At 36.7% G+C, this 18,012-nt stretch overlaps 1 protein-coding gene across 6 annotated transcripts in view; it reads left to right on the forward strand.

The window, feature by feature from the left end:
- MAP4K3 (mitogen-activated protein kinase kinase kinase kinase 3) overlaps positions 1 to 18,012 on the forward strand; it is a 205,515-nt gene that overhangs the window by 111,025 nt on the left and 76,478 nt on the right. For 5 of the 6 annotated variants that reach the window (XM_059078812.2, XM_059078810.2, XM_067007729.1 and 2 more), the window contains 3 exons: positions 5,657 to 5,721; positions 15,473 to 15,528; positions 16,120 to 16,167. In XM_059078812.2, the coding sequence (XP_058934795.1) occupies positions 5,657 to 5,721; positions 15,473 to 15,528; positions 16,120 to 16,167 (169 nt within the window). Of the gene's footprint in view, positions 1 to 5,656; positions 5,722 to 15,472; positions 15,529 to 16,119; positions 16,168 to 18,012 lie in introns of those variants that run through there. The other variant, XM_067007733.1, reaches the window with a different exon arrangement.

Raw genomic sequence — 18,012 nt, forward strand, 5'->3', positions numbered from 1 at the left:
ATTCCCTTTCTCCTTCTATTCTGTGCCCCACTCCCACCCTACAGGATTTCTCAGAGACCTTAAAATACCAGTGGTGTTGTTAATTTCCAAGAGAAGAGAAGACTATAGTATATGACATTTCTAAAACTGATTAACTGTGCAGTGGTTTCTTTTGGGGAACATACTTCACATAGAACTGCTGTCCAATGACCTATTCTTTGTCAAATATTATGCCAAACTGGGAGTGTTAGGTATAATTATAGAGAAATAGTTCACCTTGTAGCCCCTGAATAGATAGCTACCCCTCATTGTTAAAGGGGAAGAAGGTGGATGGGTTATGTATAACTTTTTGGAATGGGGTCATTTTTGTCTGTTTGTTTAAAAATGAACCAAAACATTTTAAATTCAGCACACATTAACATGAGCTATCCTAAATTAAAACATCTAGCAGTTATTAAACTTTTCATTTTTCACATTGACAGTTGAGGTTACAGTTTAATTATTTTGCTGAATATGGTGGAGTAGCCATTGGCAAGTGCTTTGGTCAACAAGATAACCTACAGTAAAGTACAGGGTACTGCAGTGTGGGGCATGGCTAGGCATCGTGTCCCCGGGGGAATGACTGGTATGCTAGTTTCTAGCAGACATTTGAGAGCTGTTTATCCTTGGTGATCATGCTCATATTTTATTTTTCTTTTTAAATCATGTTATGTTTGGGCAAAATATATAAATAATTATACTTAATTCAGTGTGAGAAGATTAAAAGGTGTGTTTTAGAAATGATAAGCTCTTTAATTTAATGAAATAGTCATTAGAATGTTAGTTCCTATATGCTCTAGTAAACATTGAACTAGAAGATGAAAATAGTGAACTTTTACCCCCTCTACCTATTTTTGTATTCCTTGTCAGATAGAAAGATAATTTTACAGAATAAGAAAGAAGAAGTCTAAGGATTTGTTGAGCCAGAGAATTAATAGTGATATATTGTATATTTACCTCAGTGATTAATTTTATTTTAGTTCAAATACCCAGCGACAAAGATTTTCTAATTTATTGGCCTGCATCAAAAGGACTGATTTGATTCAAGTCCTTTCCCGTTAGACAGATGGCTTGGTGAGTGACCAAAAGCAAATGCAGATTTACCATCACAAGAGAGACACTCATGGAACAGATGGAAGTCATTTTTCTAATAGACTCTGAATATTCAGGCATTTTTGATAATAGCAGACTTAACTAAATAGAATGTTGTAAAGGTAAAGTGTTTTAGGCATCTTGAAAGGTAAAGTATTAAATATATAATTATGATTTTTTTTCTCAGTCTGTAAGTTGGAAAGTCATTTTACATAGGGTGAACAGAAAATTGTGTTTTTAAGCAAGATGGGAAAGGGGGTAGACCAGCTTCAAGTAGAGGATGGTATAATAAGAAATATGTAAGAAAGCAGAGAACTCTTTTCCTGCATCCATTTTCTTTACAAAGGAGAATTGTTTTCAGACTGGAAAGGGTAGGAAAATAATGCTTAATAAAAGCATTATTAAGAAGGAATTGAAGTACAGATAGGTGAGTAGATAATTATAGAGCACCAGACACTTTAAATGAATGTAAGCCTTTTAGATTTATATAAATTATATCTCATTACTATACTGAAAATATAGCAGACATGATTGTCATTCACTGTTAGTGAGTGTCTTGACAAATAGGAGGGGTGTCAAAAGATCAGCATTGACCAATTTGCAAAGGAAAGGAAAAGGTGATTTCTAGAAAATACAGACCGTTAAACTTGATGTCAGTCATCTGGCCCCAGCAAACATCTAAGATAAATTATTATTTTTTAAAAAAATTTATTTATTTATTTTATATTTATTTTTGGCTGTGTTGGGTCTTCGTTTCTTCGAGAGGGCTTTCTCCAGTTGCGGCGAGCAGGGGCCACTCTTCATCGCAGTGCGCGGGCCTCTCACTGTCGCGGCCTGTCCCCTCGCGGAGCACAGGCTCAGTAGTTGTGGCTCACGGGCCTAGCCGCTTCACGGCATGTGGGATCTTCCCAGACTGGGGCACGAACCCGCGTCCCCTGCACTGGCAGGCGGATTCCTAACCACTGCACCACCAGGGAAGCCCTAAGATAAATTATTAATCACATAATTAATGAATGCTTACAGGAAGGAAGTGGTGATTAGCATAACTTTAGTAAGAAGTTATGTCAAATCAATCCCATCTCTCTTCTATTTTTTTTCTTGAAAAAAGAAAAAGGCAAGTTTACTTAATTACACCTTCACTGAGTTCCAGGAGCAGTTTAAGGTGCCTCACATAAATAAAACACAAGACAAGCTATAACAAAAGGAGTAGAAAACAGCTTACGTTTATTGGGCGTATAGTCCAGGTCCTTTACTAAGCAGTTTACATGTTTTTTCATTTTATCCTGAACAGACCCCAAAACAATTCAGCCAGTTTCTGTGAGATGTGAGAAGTCCCTGCTGCCTGTTGCTTAAGCCCTTGAGGCAGGAATTTTATATGAAAGTTTTATATGAAAGTTTCATGTGCAGCAGATGTGAAAATATTCTAGAGCAGTAGTTCTCAAGCACTTCGGTCTTAGAACCCCTTTTATTTTACACTCTTAAAAATGATTGAGTACCCACAAAGAGCTTTGGTTTGTGTGGGTTATATCTACTGATATTTACTATATTAGATATTAAAATTGAGAAACATTTGAAACAAGAATACATAAGGACATATTCCAGTAGCTGTCAGAGGGATGACATCATTATCACACTTCTGCTCCTGTAGCGTCTGGAAAACTCCACTGTATTTTCAAGACAGAGTGCAAAGGACGAATAATTTTTAGTGTTGTTATGAAAATGAGTTTGACTTTGCTGATCTCCAGGGCTCTTATAGGCCCCCAGACCACACTTTGAGAACCATTGTTCTAGAGGAAGGATTCCTCTATAGCCTGAGAGATCAGGCTATGAAATCCTGAATTACACATATTAAATTGGAGTCTAAGCATCATTTCAAAGGATATTGGTTGATAGACTTGCCAGAGTTTTATACCTCAGTTTAAGCAAAGGCACAGAGAGGTGCCAAATGGTCATTCTGAGCAGTCTACATAGTTAGAGTGCCATTCGTGTCACCAGTGGAGAAATTACTCCTAATGTTCCTTAAGCTCATTAGTAAACTCAGTAGTGCAGGTCCACATAGTTTATAAGCAAAGCTCTTGCTCCTGATTAGGGACTTTCTAACCAGCGACTTCTGGAGCGTGGGGTAGGAGGGGTGTATTTACAATTAGAAATAGTGCCACAATAGTGTCTCCAATTATTTTAAGTAAAATAATTGGAGAGCTAATAAGATGCATGCATGTGAAAACGTCTTTTTTTTTTTTTTTCTTTTAAGAATGAAATTTAACAAATAAGGACAAGGTCCTGTGCATAGTTTCAGTGAACCAGATATACAAATAGGGAGCTAGAAAGGAAACTCTTCTGACCACTTTTGTGTAAAAAAAGATCTAGAGGTTTTAGTTAACTTCAAACTGCAAACTAGCAGTTGAATGCAGTTGCTAAGAAGCTGAAGTTAATAAGAAATAGAAGTGTTCACATAAAGGACATAACTGTTCGATTCTCAGGGGGATTTAGATTTCTCCCTGTGTAACAGTCACCAGTCATAAATGCCTTCATCGTTTTGGATGAGACCATGCATCTGCCAGCCCCAGGCATCCATTCTGAGAGTTATTCAAACCAGGCCACTAAGCAACTAGGTCACACTTTACCATCAGCTGTCATGCCTCAGTTTCATTGGTATGTGGACCACTTGTGAATTTGAGGTCCTGATTTCTTTCTCTGGGCTTCAGTATCTTCAGCTTTGCCTCTAGAATCATGATACTTTTTACTCTGTACTCTTTTAAGTTTGCTGACCTTCACGCTGACAGGTTGTGTTCCCTTGATATATGGTGCATGGTCCATCACACCCAACCAAGCCAGCTCACCTCTCAGGTCTGCTTAATCACACCACCACTGCCATGTGTGGTCCAATCCTGATAACAGCTCCACTTGTCAATGCACTGTTCGTGCAGTATTCAGACTAGTACTTGATTCTGGGTGCCGCATTTTAAGAGACATTGACAAACTAGAGACTATCCAGATGAAAGTAACTAAACTGAGGAGTCTACAAACCAACCATTGTTTTACAGTATGACCTCAGCCTATTCTAGCTTCACTTCCTGCCATTCTCTCTTCAGGTAGCCTGAGTTCAATTCATACTAAATCACCCAGTCTCTAAAATGTGGCATCAAATTTTCATTCTTTTGCACAGGCCCTTTCCCTGTCTCTTGGTGGTGAATTCCTACTTTAACTTCAAGACCCAACTCAAATGTTATTTCCTCCCTTAAAATTTCCATTGACTCTCCTAATTATTTTTACCTCTGAGTTCTCACAGAACTTTATACATGCCTGGATTGTGCATTAGTCAAACTATAATCCAGTCCAAGGGTCAGCAAACCTTTTCTATAAATGACCATATAGTAAATATTTTAGGCTTTGTGGACTTTGTATGTTTCTCTCTGTCACAGTTGCTCACCTCTGCTATTTTAGTACAAAAACAGCCATAGATAATATGTAAATGAATGAGTGTGACTGTATTCCAATAAAGCTTTACATGGACACTAAAATTTGAATTTCACAGAATTGTCACATGTCAAGAAATAATATTCTTCTTTTGAAAACCCTCCCTAACCGTTTAAAAGTATGAAAACCATTCATAGTCCCTGGGCTATACAAAATCAGGCAGCAGGCTAGATTTGGCCCACTGGCCATAATTTGCTGACCCTGGATCTAATCGATTTGTTTATTATTTCAATTACTCATGCATTCATTCATTTATGAAATAAATATTCATTTACTGGTATCCTAGCCACTGTGAATGCAGTGGTAAGAGACACCAACGTTCTTTTAAGACAGAATCTTTCTTCTGTGTTAGACTGAGCTTGTTGAGTTCAGAGACTTCCTATTCCATCTCTGCCCCCCAAGAAGAGTACATTTCCTGTTACATTTTGAGATGAAATAATGAATGATTCAACAAAAGAATAAGTGATAATGGCTTTGCTAATTATTTCTCCTGTAACTATGTGGTTATGCTGTCTTATAATGTGAATGTGAAAGAGAAATGCTACTAAAGACAAGTGAGTGATAAATTTTTAACAAAGGTTATTTTGGAAAGATCTTTATTGAGTCTAGATATGAGGGTAAAGTTTACATTTTGTCTGTTTTGTCAATGAGAAGAGCTATCAAAGTGATATACTTTGAGATGTATTGGCTATTCTCTGATGAATCTTCTTTATATAATTTTTGGTATGAACTTTTTAATTAACATTTAACTTTCATAATGCAGTCATAGGGTAGATGGATAAACTGTGAGGGAGGGGACTTTTTAACTAAAGGAACATTTTCTCTCATTTGGATGTGACAGATGACATCTTTACATCCTACAAATCGTGTATTTTAAGGATTAAAACCTTGGGTTGAGTTATAGTAACACATTATGTTAAGTAATTTGTTTACTCATAGAGATTAGCTTTTCTCTTAGCACATTGAATTTATGTGGTTTTTCAAGGTATTGGCATACAACCTTAAAATACTTGTTACTTCAAATAACTTTAATCATGAAAATGTGATAATGCTTATTTTCTTTTTACAGGCGAGATAAACTTTGGATTTGCATGGAATTTTGTGGAGGTGGTTCTTTACAGGATATTTATCATGGTAAGATCAAAGTATATGTGAAAGAGATTAAGTAGAATTTCTTAAAATATAGTTATTTACTATGTTAAACATTAATGTTGTTTTGAGGAAAGCGTGTTTTATCATTATGCTATTTGGATACATAAGGAAATTTAAGATATATACAGACGAAAGGAGCGTTCACTTTATAAGTTGAGAAATTACACTCAGTTGAATTATTTGCTAATTCTAAAGAAGGCATATTATTTATAGTTAGTTCAGTGGAATAGGAAACAGGAAAGGATAGATTTTCTGGAACTGTTTTAGAAGGCTTAATGAAGAAAGTGGGCTTTAAATTGGTCTTTAAAAGATAGGTAAACCATGGATACAAAGAAGAGACACAAGTGTACTCCAGGAGTTGAAATAGCACAGTGATGTGAAGGTGTGACATGTTAGATCACTCTCACTGGTCTGTCTGGGGTGTATTTGGAGAGTGTGGTCAAATCTAGAGAGCCTTGAAAGCCAGAAGGAGGGACTTCCCTGGCAGTCCAGTGGTTAAGACTCCACACTTCCACTGCAAGGGGCACAGGTTGGATCCGTGGTTGGGGAACTAGGATACTGCATGCCTTGCCACATGGCCAAAAGAAAGCCAGAAGGAAAAAAACATGAGAACATTTCTGCTTCATGAACAGTTATTTCTGAGACTTCCCTGGTGGCACAGTGGTTAAGAATCCACCTGCCATTGCAGGGGACATGGGTTTGAGCCCTGGTCTGGGAAGATCCCACATGCTGCAGAGCACCTAAGCCCAGGTGCCACAACTATTGAAGCCCGCGTGCCTAGAGCCCATGCTCCACAACAAGGTAAGCCACCACAATGAGAAGCCCATGCACCACAACAAAGAGTAGCCCCCGCTCACCACAACTAGAGAAAGCCCACACACAGCAACAAAGACCCAACACAGGCAGAAAATAAATAAATTAATTAAAGAAATAAATTTTTCAAATGTATTGTTAAAAAAAAAAAAAGTGAAGGGCAGACAGCAGAAGCAAGAAGAACTACAGTCCTGCAGCCTGCGGAACGAAAACCACAATCACAGAAAGACAAAAGTTAAAAGGCAGAGGACTATGTCCCAGATGAAGGAACAATATAAAACCCCAGAAAAACAATTAAATGAAGTGGAGATAGGCAACCTTCCAGAAAAACAATTCAGAATAATGACAGTGAAGATGATCCATGACCTCAGAAAAAGAATGAAGGCAAAGATCGAGAAGATGCAAGAAATGTTTAACACACCCTAGAAGAATTAAAGAACAAACAGACAGAAATGAACAATAAAATAACTGAAATGAAAAATACACTAGAAGGAATCAATAGCAGAATAACTCAGGCAGAAAAACGAATAAGTGATCTGGAAGAGAGAATGGTGGAAATCACTACCGCGGAACAGAATAAAGAAAAACAAAGAAGAAATGAAGACAGCCTAAGAGACCTCTGGGACAACATTAAATGCACCAACAGTCACATTTTAGGGGTCCCAGAAGGAGAAGAGAGAAAGGACCCGAGAAAATATTTGAAAAGGTTTTAGTCAGAAACTTCTCTAACATAGGAAAGGAAATAGCCACCCAAGCCCAGGAAGCGCAGAGAGTCCCAGACAGGATAAGCCCAAGGAGAAACACACAGAGACACATTGTAATCAAATTGACAAAAATTATTAAAAGCAACAAGGGAAAAACGACAAATAACATACAAGGGAATCCCCATAAGGTTAACAGCTGATTTCTCAGCAGAAACTCTACAAGCCAGAAGGGAGTGGCACGATATATTTAAAGTGATAAAAGTGAAGAACCTACAAGCAAGAATACTCTACCCACCAAGGTTCTTATTCAGATTTGACAGAGAAATCAGAAGCTTTACAAACAAGAAAAAGCTAAGAGAATTCAGCACCACCAAAGCAGCTCTACACCAAGTCCTAAGGGAACTTCTCAAAGTGGGAAACACAAGAGAAGAAAAGGACCTACACAAACAAACCCAAAACAATTAAGAAAAAGGTAATAGGAACATACATATTGATAATTACCTTAAATGTGAATGGATTAAATGCTCCAACCAGAAGACACAGGCTTGCTGAATGTATATAAAAACAAGACCTGTATATATGCTGTCTAAAAGAGACCCACTAAAGACTTAGGGACACATACAGACTGAAAGTGAGGGGATGGAAAAAGATATTCCATGCAAGTGGAAATCGAAAGAAGCTAGAGTAGCAATACTCATATCTGATAAAATAGACTTTAAAGTAGAGAATGTTACAAGAGACAAGGAAGGACACCCCATAATGATCAAGGGATCAATCCAAGAAGATGATACAACAATTATAAATATATATGCACCCAACACAGGAGCACCTCAATACATAAGGCAAATGCTAACAGCTATAAAAGAGGAAATTGACAGTAACACAGTAATAGGGGAGGACTTAACACCTCACTTACACCAATGGACAGATCATCCAGGCAGAAAATTAATAACGAAACACAAGCTTTAAATGACACAGTAGACCAGATAGATTTAATTGATATTTATAGGACATTCCATCCAAAAAACAGCATATTACACTTTCTTCTCAAGTGCACATGGAACATTCTCCAGGATAGATCACATTTTAGGTCACAAATCCAGCCTCAGTAAATTTAAGAAAATTGAAATCGTATCAAGCATCTTTTCTGACCACAACACTATGAGATTAGAAATGAATTACAGGAAAAAAAACCGTAAAAAACACAAACACACGGAGACTAAACAATACACTACTAAATAACCAGGAGATCACTGAAGAAATCAAAGAGGAAATCAAAAAATACCTGGAGACAAATGACATTGAAAACACGATGATCCAAAACCTATGGGATGCAGCAAAAGCAGTTCTAAGAGGGAAGTTTATAGCAGTACAGTCCACCTCAAGAAAAAAGAAAAATCTCAAACAGTCTAACCTTACACCTAAAGGAACTAGAGAAAGAAGAACAAACAAAACCCAAAGTTAGTAGAAGGAAAGAAGTCATAAAGATTAGAGTAGAAATAAATGAAATAGAAACAAAGAAAACAGTAGCAAAGATCAATGAAAGTGGTTCTTTGAGAAGATAATCAAAATTGATAAACCTTTAGCCAGACTCATCACGAAAAAGAGGGAGAGGACTCAAATCAATAAATTTATAAATGAAAAAGGAGAAGTTACAACAGACCCCGCAGAAATACAAAGCATCATCGTAAGAGACTACTACAAGCAACTCTATGCCAATAAAATGGACAACCTGGAAGAAAGGGACAAATTCTTAGAAAAGCACAACCTTCCAAGACTGAACCAGGAAGAAATAGAAAATATAAACAGACCAATCACAAGCACTGAAATTGAAACTGTGATTAAAAATCTTCCAACAAACAAAAGTCCAGGACCAGATGGCTTCAGAGGTGAATTCTGTCAAACATTTACAGAAGAGCTAACACCCATCCTTCTCACACTCTTCCAAAATATTGCAGAGGAAGGAACACTCCCAAACTCATTCTATGAGGCCACGATCACTCTGATACCAAAACCAGAGAAAGATACTACAAAAAAGAGAAAATTACAGACCAATATCACTGATGAATATAGAGGCAAAAATCCTCAACAAAGTACTAGCAAACAAAATCCAACAACACATTAAAAGGATCATACACCATGATCTAGTGGGATTTATCCCAGGGATGCAAGGTTTCTTCAGTATACACAAATCAATCAATGTGATACACCACATTAACAAATTGAATAAAAACCATCTGATCATCTCAATAGATGCAGAAAAAGCTTTACAAAATTTAACGCCCATTTATGATTAAAACTCTACAGAGGTCTTCCCTGTTGGCGCAGTGGTTAAGAATTTGCCTGCCAATGCAGGGGACATGGGTTTGAGCCCTGGTCCGGGAAGATCCCACGTGCCACAGAGCAACTAAGCCTATGTGCCACAACTACTGAACCTGTGCTCTAGAGCCTGCGAGCCACAAGTACTAAAGTTCATGTACCACAACTACTGAAGCCCACACACCTAGAGCCCGTGTTCCACAACAAGAGAAGCCACCACAATGAGAAGCCCACGCACCACAACAAAGAGTAGCCCCGGCTCGCCACAACTAGAGAAAGCCCGCATGCAACAATGAAGACCCAGTGCAACCAAAAACAAATAAATAAGTAAATTTATTTTAAAAAAAAAAACTCTCCAGGGCTTCCCTGGTGGCACAGTGGTTGAGAATCTGCCTGCAGATGCAGGGGACACAGGTTCATGCCCCAGTCCAGGAATATCCCGCATGTCGTGGAGCGGCTGGGCCCGTGAGCCATGGCCGCTAAGCCTCTGCATCGGGAGCATGTGCTCCGCAACGGGAGAGGCCACAACAGTGAGAGGCCCGCGTACCACAAAAAAAAAAAAAAAAAAAAAAAACTCTCCAGAAAGTGGGCATAGAGGGAACCTAACTCAGCATAATAAAGGCCATATATGACAGACCCACGGCAAACGTCATTCTCAATGGTGAAAAACTGAAAGCATTTATTCTAAAATCAGGAAAAAGACAAGGTTGTCCACTCTCACCACTCTTATTCAACAGAGTTTTGGAAGTCCTAGCCACAGTAATCAGAGAAGAAAAAGAAATAAAAGGAATTTGACTTGGAAAAGAAGTAAAACTGTCACTGTTTGCAGATGACATGGTACTATACATAGAAAATGCTAAAGATGACACCAGAAAACTACTAGAGCTAATCAATGAATTTGGTAAAGTTACAGGATACAAAATTAATGCACAGAAATCTCTTGCATTCCTATAGACTAACAATGAAAGGTCAGAAAGTGAAATTAAGGAAACAATCCCATTCACCATTGCAGCAAAAAGAATAAAATACCTAGGAATAAACCTACCTAAGGAGGTAAAAGACCTGTACTCAGAAAACTATAAGACACTGATGAACGAAATCAAAAATGACACAAACAGATGGAGAGATATACCATGTTCTTGGATTGGAAGAATCAATATTGTGAAAATGACTGTACTACCCAAAGCAGTCTACAGATTCAATGCAATCCCTATCAAATTACCAATGGCATTTTTTATGGAGCTAGAACAAAAAATCTTAAAATTTGTATGGAGACACAAAAGACCCCAAATAGCCAAAGCAATCTTGAGAAAAAAAAAACGGAGCTGGAGGAATCAGACTCCCTGACTTCAGACTATACTGCAAAGCAACAGTAATCAAGACAATATGGTACTGGCACAAAAACAGAAATATAGATCAGTGAAACAGGATAGAAAGCCCAGAGATGAACCCACACACCTATGGTCAACTAATCTATGACAAAGGAGGCAAGAAAAAAAAAAGTTATTTTCTGAGAATTTTTTTTTTAGGTGTGTGGCTATTCTTCATATTTGAGAAAATTTTCCTTTTTATTAATGACATTTTGATTTCAAAGGTTTAGTGAAAATTGAGAAATATTTGTCATCATTTTGCACTGCAAAACATACATGGTATTTCTGGAAGCTTGTTATAAATTCAAAAAGCTATCTTCCCCCTTTTTTCCCTTCATTAGGACTAATTTCTCTATTATTGTTTCCACACTTATTGATTTAATTTCCTTCTTCTTGAAATTTTTTTCAGCTAGACCTCTAGTGGTAAACTCTGTCTTTGATCCTCATTCTTTTTTTTACTATTTTTTATTTTTTAGATCTTCATTCTTAAGTGATAGTTTAAGTGGACATAGGCACATTTTCTCCATTAACAGGTATTTTTGTTAGCATTTCGAAGATGCTGGACTGTTGTCTTCTAGTTTCTGTAGTTGTTGGTACCTTCTGCTGACTTGATCCTTTGCAGGTAATCTTCCTTTCTTTGTAATTGCTTTTAAGATTTTTCTCTTTATTTCTGGTGCTTCTAGTATCTAAATGTAGATTTACTTTTCCTGCTTGGGACTTGAAGTGCTTACGTCCGAGATTTTAGTTCTTTTATCAAGTCTGACAGTGATCAATTATTATCCCTTCAAATATTTTCTCCTTCAGGTTCTCTGTTCTCTCCTTCTAGAATTTCAGTTCGATGTACATTAGCTCTCCATGTCTCTTAAAGTGAGCTTCATTTTTCCACTTTTTAATCCCTCAGAGCACTGAGGGTACTCATAACCATCTTCCGGTTCACTGATTGTACACCTGATTTGGTGACCGTATTTTTCATTTCTAGAAATTGTTTGGTTCTATTTCACATCTCTTTCCATTTTTGTGTGTTATTCTTTCCTTATAATTTTTCATCCCTTCTTTTATATCTTTAGTTTCTTTAAGCATATTTATTTTTTAGTCTTAGATTGTTTGGTAATCCCATCAGATATACATGATTGCTGTTAGGTATCTGATTCTGCTTTCTTCATTAAGAAGCAAGAAAGCCAATTTAGTTACAGAGATAGGTTGTCATGATTGTTATTCCATTTCAACCCTCTGATGGAAGTAACATAGTAATATGAATCTGTTAGTACTGATTTGTTTATACAGCAACTAGGTCAGTGGAAGAAATAATTTCGTATTAACTTGGATGCTCTCAAACATGCATGCTGAGAATATACAGGCTTATATGCAGCCCCAAACTGTCATTCTCTGTTTGCACACCTTTGATTGCACCCAGGTTTCTACCAGATAACCTCCTTATGGCAACGTATACTTCTCTTTGGCTGTCGTCTACACTGCTGTCTACTTGCATCGCCATATAAAACATATACCTCCATTTCTCACTGTGTGTGTCTCTTTCCTCCTCTCCTCTCTCTCTTTCATCATGTTGTCATTCTATGGGGAGTGGAATAAATATCCTGGATTACCTTATTTGGTGAAAGACAAGTTCTACTTTTCTAATTACCACAGTGCTTGTGGGGTTTTGTTTGTTTCTTTGCTGGTGTATACAAACCAAATTTGATCCATCATGCAAACTTTTTTTGATTAAAGCCTCCTTTTAAAAATTATTTCCACTTATTTATAAAGTACCATTAAGCCAAATTCTATATTTTGTCTTACGTCCTTAATTCCATCATTTACTCCAAATGATTGTTTTAAATTTAACTCTCCTGAAAGGAGAACTATATTAGTTATCTATTGCTCTATAACAATGATCTTAAAATTTGTCATCTTAAAACAAACATTTATTATCTCAGTTACTAAGGGTCAGGAATTCAAGAATGGCTTAATTGGGTGATTTCCCTTACAGGACAGAGCAAAACATGCACAAGACATTGGGTCCATGCCAAAAATCCTTGAAATTTGGTCCTGTCCAGAATGTTCATGAGCATATTTGGTTCATGCCACATGTTTTGGACAGGACTAGATATCAAGGATCTTTTGGCATGGACCCAATGTCTTATGGACATTTTGGGCAGGACCAAATATGAACAAATATCTAGAGCCTTTTGGTGTGGACCAGAAGTCTTAGGGAGGTTTGGAGCAGGACCAAATGTCTGCGAACTGGATGATTCTAGCTCATGGTCACTCATGAGGGTGCCGTCAAGCTCTTGGCTGGAGGTATAGTCATCTGAAGGCTTGACTAAGGTTGGAGAATTTGCTTTCAGGATGATTCACTTACATGGCTATTGGTAGGAGGTCTCAATTCCTTGCCACAAGGATCTCGCTATAGGACAGCTTGAGTGTCTTCACAGGATGGCAGCTGGCTTCTCCCAGAGGAAATGATGCCAGAGAGCAAGGAGGAAGCCATAAAACCTTTTAGGATGTAGTCTCAGAATTTGCATTCTGTTACTTCCACCACAATTTGTTCTTTAGAAGCAAGTCATTTCTGTCCAGCCCACACTCAGGAAGGGAATTAAGTTCCAGCTCTTGAGGGGGATGTTTTAGAGAATTCATGGACATATTTTGACCATGAGGGTGAGGGCAGCAGGGCAACTTTTGACTTTACATTTTTTTCATGAGTTCCTTCTCCTCTCCTTTTGTTTACTTTTTCTTTGAGAACTAACATTAGAACCTTTTATTGTTCCAACATAATAGATTTTTTGTCTATATTTTTCACTGAAAATTTTTCTCTGTTTAATATTGTCCTTTAACAACTTTATGCATTCTGTTATATCATTTATGGTGAATTTTTTTCTCATTTGTTTCATAATTTTGAGATCATCTTCAGGGGGAATTCCATATGACTTTTGAGAGTGTGTCCTTCTGTGTTGGATTTTTTTTTCCCCTGGGACCCCAGTGACCTCATTGTTTTCTATATATATTTGAACCCTAAACCTGAGTGGAGAAGAGGCCTTTTAAATTCTAAGAGGAAACATTTTTTCTCCTGTCCAGATCCCAGGCGGTGACACACAAATCCCTAGTCGTCTCCTGGTGCTAGCCCACTATTTTTATGAGGGTGTAGCCCTTTGAGGATTCTGGTTTTATGTGGGTGTTTGTTTTAACTCTTCCTCTGCAGAGCTATAACCTTTTCTTCTGTGCCCATGTAGGGGATAAAACTAAAGCCCTAGCTTACTAAGATTGGCCTTCCCCTAAGAGACAACTAGACTATTTGTCATTTTTACCATTCTGTTTTTCATTTTCGTTTTTGTGTTTGGCTTCTGGACAAGTCTCTTACTGTTTATGAGCTTAGCTAGGCATTTAAAAGATTATTTAAAATTTTTTTTCCTGGTGTTACTTTCAGGATTTTCAGGTTATCTTATTTGCTGTATCGTGGGAACACACATCTCAAGAAGGCCTATCTTACTGGATGAGAGTAGGCTTACAAGCCATGGAATTTAGTTACTATATGGTTTATCCTCATTTAAGCTTAGCCTTGTGCCCAAAAGAATCTAAGTGAAATAGATTTCTCTCTTCCACAATTGTAAAATACAAGTACTCTGAACTACATATTTTTACAAAGCTGTTAAGTTTAGGTAAATGGGAGATCACTGTCTAGCATGTGATTTCATGGTTGGAATTTGATTCAGTTTCTAGAATAGTTTTTCCCGCCTAACTTCTTTATTCTAAAGTGATTAAATAGCGAGAAAGAGAAAACTATTTAAATGTTTTTCATAGTCAAAAGATGTGCACAGAGGAAATGTTCAAATATTATATGATTAAGCTATGTATATTGATGTGGAAAGATGTCCATGATAAGTGAAAAGGCAAGTTTCAGAATTGTATGTGTAATATGATTCCATTTATGTTTATGTGTTTGTGCACTACATACCTGTACTGTGCATTAAGTCATCTGGTAGACTATAGGCCAAACTATTGGTATTGTTTATTATTGAGTAATACTGGTTTAGATAAGGAAAAGACCTGTCTCTGTTGATTGGAATTTTTTATATTGAACATATATTAATTTTATATCTATAAAGCTAATAATTTTAGGGAAAAAGTATTGATTTTTAACCTAGTCAATAATACATGTTACATGTCAATTTTTTTAAAAAGCTTTAATAAAAACTAGCTAAACGTCTTGGCCATACTTTCTTTCTTTTAACATTTAAGAGGTAATGTGATCAGGTTTAAAAGTGAAAATGTAATTCATTTTAGTGACTATTTCAATGTTTTATTCATTCCACAAACATTTACTGAGTAGCTTTTCCATGCCAGGCACTGTTCTAAACACTGGTGATACAGTGAGCAAATCAGATTTTTTTAAATTCCTGCCCTCATGGAGCTTACTTTTTAGTAGGATTTAAGTATATTAAGTCTATTGCTTAGTGGAACTTGTAAACTTTGTCTCTTATTGAAAAGCATACTTTGACTAATTTTATTAACATTAATTGTCTCCTTTTATAGTAACGGGACCTCTATCAGAACTGCAAATTGCATATGTTAGCAGAGAAACACTACAGGTAAATTCAATGTTAATTAAAAAGTAATGTTCTTTATTAAACTAAATGTTTAATTATTGTGCATTACCTGTTAAGCAGAGTAAGGATTTAAATATTCTAGTTTGGTAAACTCTTGAATTTAATACATTTCAAAGTTGTGTAGTAAACTCAAATTATATTTGCAAATAAACTCGTTAAAGCTTCAGTATCAAAATGTACCTCCTAAAATTTAAGCACTATGGATTTGTTATTTATTTTTATATTCCTCTTAATACCAAAGAAAGGCTTGAAAATTAAGCATTCTTATGGGATTGAAACTCATTCTGATACTAATTGGATATTTACTTTAAAAAAGTTATTTCAAACTGTTTACAGAGTTTAGTGAAAATTATTTCTCTTAGGAAAATTAGTGGTTCAAACTGAGCTCCGCCTCTCATTTTCTCGATTCTTTTATCTTTTCGGATACTCTGGTAAAATAAAGTGATCATCACTAGTACTTTCTGTAATGAGTAAATAAATAAGACAGAATACTACTCATTGATGACTTTAAATCCCAAAGTGTGTTCTGTAGTAAAGTCTTGTTAATTTTTCTTTATTTTTTTTAAACTCCAGGGATTATACTATCTTCACAGTAAAGGAAAAATGCACAGGGATATAAAGGTATATATCATATGTTTACCTAATGGCCGTCTCTTCATTTTTAAATATTCTGACCAAACTGTTGAGCAAAATTGTATCAGTTATTCTATTTGATGAATTTGTTATCTTAATATGTTACTATAATAAAATTGAGTGATACTTTGAAGGGTTTATTAATTTTTTTATAGCAGCTCTATTGAGATACAGTTCACATACCATAAAATTCACTCTTTTAAAGTGTACAATTGTGGATTCATGTTTTAATAACACATTTTAGCTTATTTGTAGTTATTTATTTATAAAATGCAAATTAGGTCCATAGCTTCCATTAAGTTACAGTCTTTAGGAAGTTTCATGCTTTAAATATTGTAGTAAACTTTGGCAATCTTAAGGAACTGTCATTAATAATGTATAAAAATGGATAAACTAAGCCTTGAACTTTTCTGCTGGTCTTTAACTGGCAGAGGAGAGCAGGTACACGGGACATTCTGTGGTAAACCACCCCTATCGTAGGACTCTGAGGTTATTTCCAAAGATACTGCTGTCTTCCCAGCCTGGATATTTTCTCTGTTCGTTTATTTTTTCTTTTCTTTTCTTTTCTTCTTCCTCATTCATCTTACCTCCTGCTTTTTCTTTCCCCCTTTTGTTTTCTCTAACAAACAAACAAAAAAAAAAACTTTTGTTTTTTCTAACCCTTTTTTGCAGGGGTTATGGGTGTGGGAATCATGTGCTCTTTGAGTCTCTGATGAAAGCCATGGACTCTCTCCTCCAAAAATGCTCTTATGCACATGCCTTCAAATTTTGCATGAAATTTCAGTGGACTCTCAGATCACCTGCTGAGATCCTCTACTTTAAGTATTGTTCATAAACCACTTAAAAGACATAAGCAAAGAGCCTTGGATTCAAAGGTGGGAGAGATCCTAAGAAGATAAGTGTATCAAGAAAGATTCTGTGTCATTGGCACTTAAATGATCTGGAAGGATTGATAGATTGTTGTCAGAAATGGAAGTTGGAGTGCCTTCTAAGCAGAAGGAACAGTGTGAGCAAAGATACGGAGGTCAGAAAGTGTGGAGTCATTTTAGGGGGTATAAAGGCTGCGCCATATAATTGAAGAGAAGAGAATGTAGGAGAGTGATAAGAGATGGTGTTGGCCAGGAGGTGTGCTGCTCCATTATGCAAGAACTCGTGTGCTGGACTTCAGAGTTTGGACCTAATTGGATAGATTCTAGCCACCACCACTATTTCTACCCTGTCTAAGCCCCCATTATATTATATCTCACCTGGACTTCTGGAATAGCCTTCTAACTGGTCTCCCTGCTCCCATTCTCGAGTAATCCTAGAGTCAGTTCTCTACCTCACACCAAAGTGACCTTTGTAAATCAGATCTTGTCACTCTCCTGCTTATAAAACACCGTTGGCTTCCCATCATACTCAGTACAGTATTCAGATGTTTTTACCATGACCATTAAGGTTATGCATGATCTGGCCCCTGCTTTCCTCTCTGACCTCATCTCATACTCTTCTTCGTTTTACTCATTCTGTTCTAGGCACACTAAACTTGGAGTTCCTGGAATATGTTGAGTTCATTCTGGTTCCAGGACTTTGTATTTGCTGTTACCTCTTTCTGGAATGTTCTTCTAGATTTTGGCATGACTCTGCACCCTCTCTTCAACTAGATCTCTGCTTAAATATCCCTGCCTTAGGGAAGCGTTCCCTTCCTGCTTTATCTTCAGAGTGCTTATCTCTACCTGGCTTTGAATCATTTATTGATTCATTCATTCGTGTGTGTGTGTGTGTGTGTGTGTGTGTGTGTGTGTATGTTTTTAGATTTTCTTTCTCTCCTGCTTAGATGTAAACTCCTTGAGA

Source organism: Kogia breviceps, chromosome 11, assembly GCF_026419965.1.
Source record: "Kogia breviceps isolate mKogBre1 chromosome 11, mKogBre1 haplotype 1, whole genome shotgun sequence".
In the NCBI taxonomy this organism is placed as follows: domain Eukaryota; kingdom Metazoa; phylum Chordata; class Mammalia; order Artiodactyla; family Physeteridae; genus Kogia; species Kogia breviceps.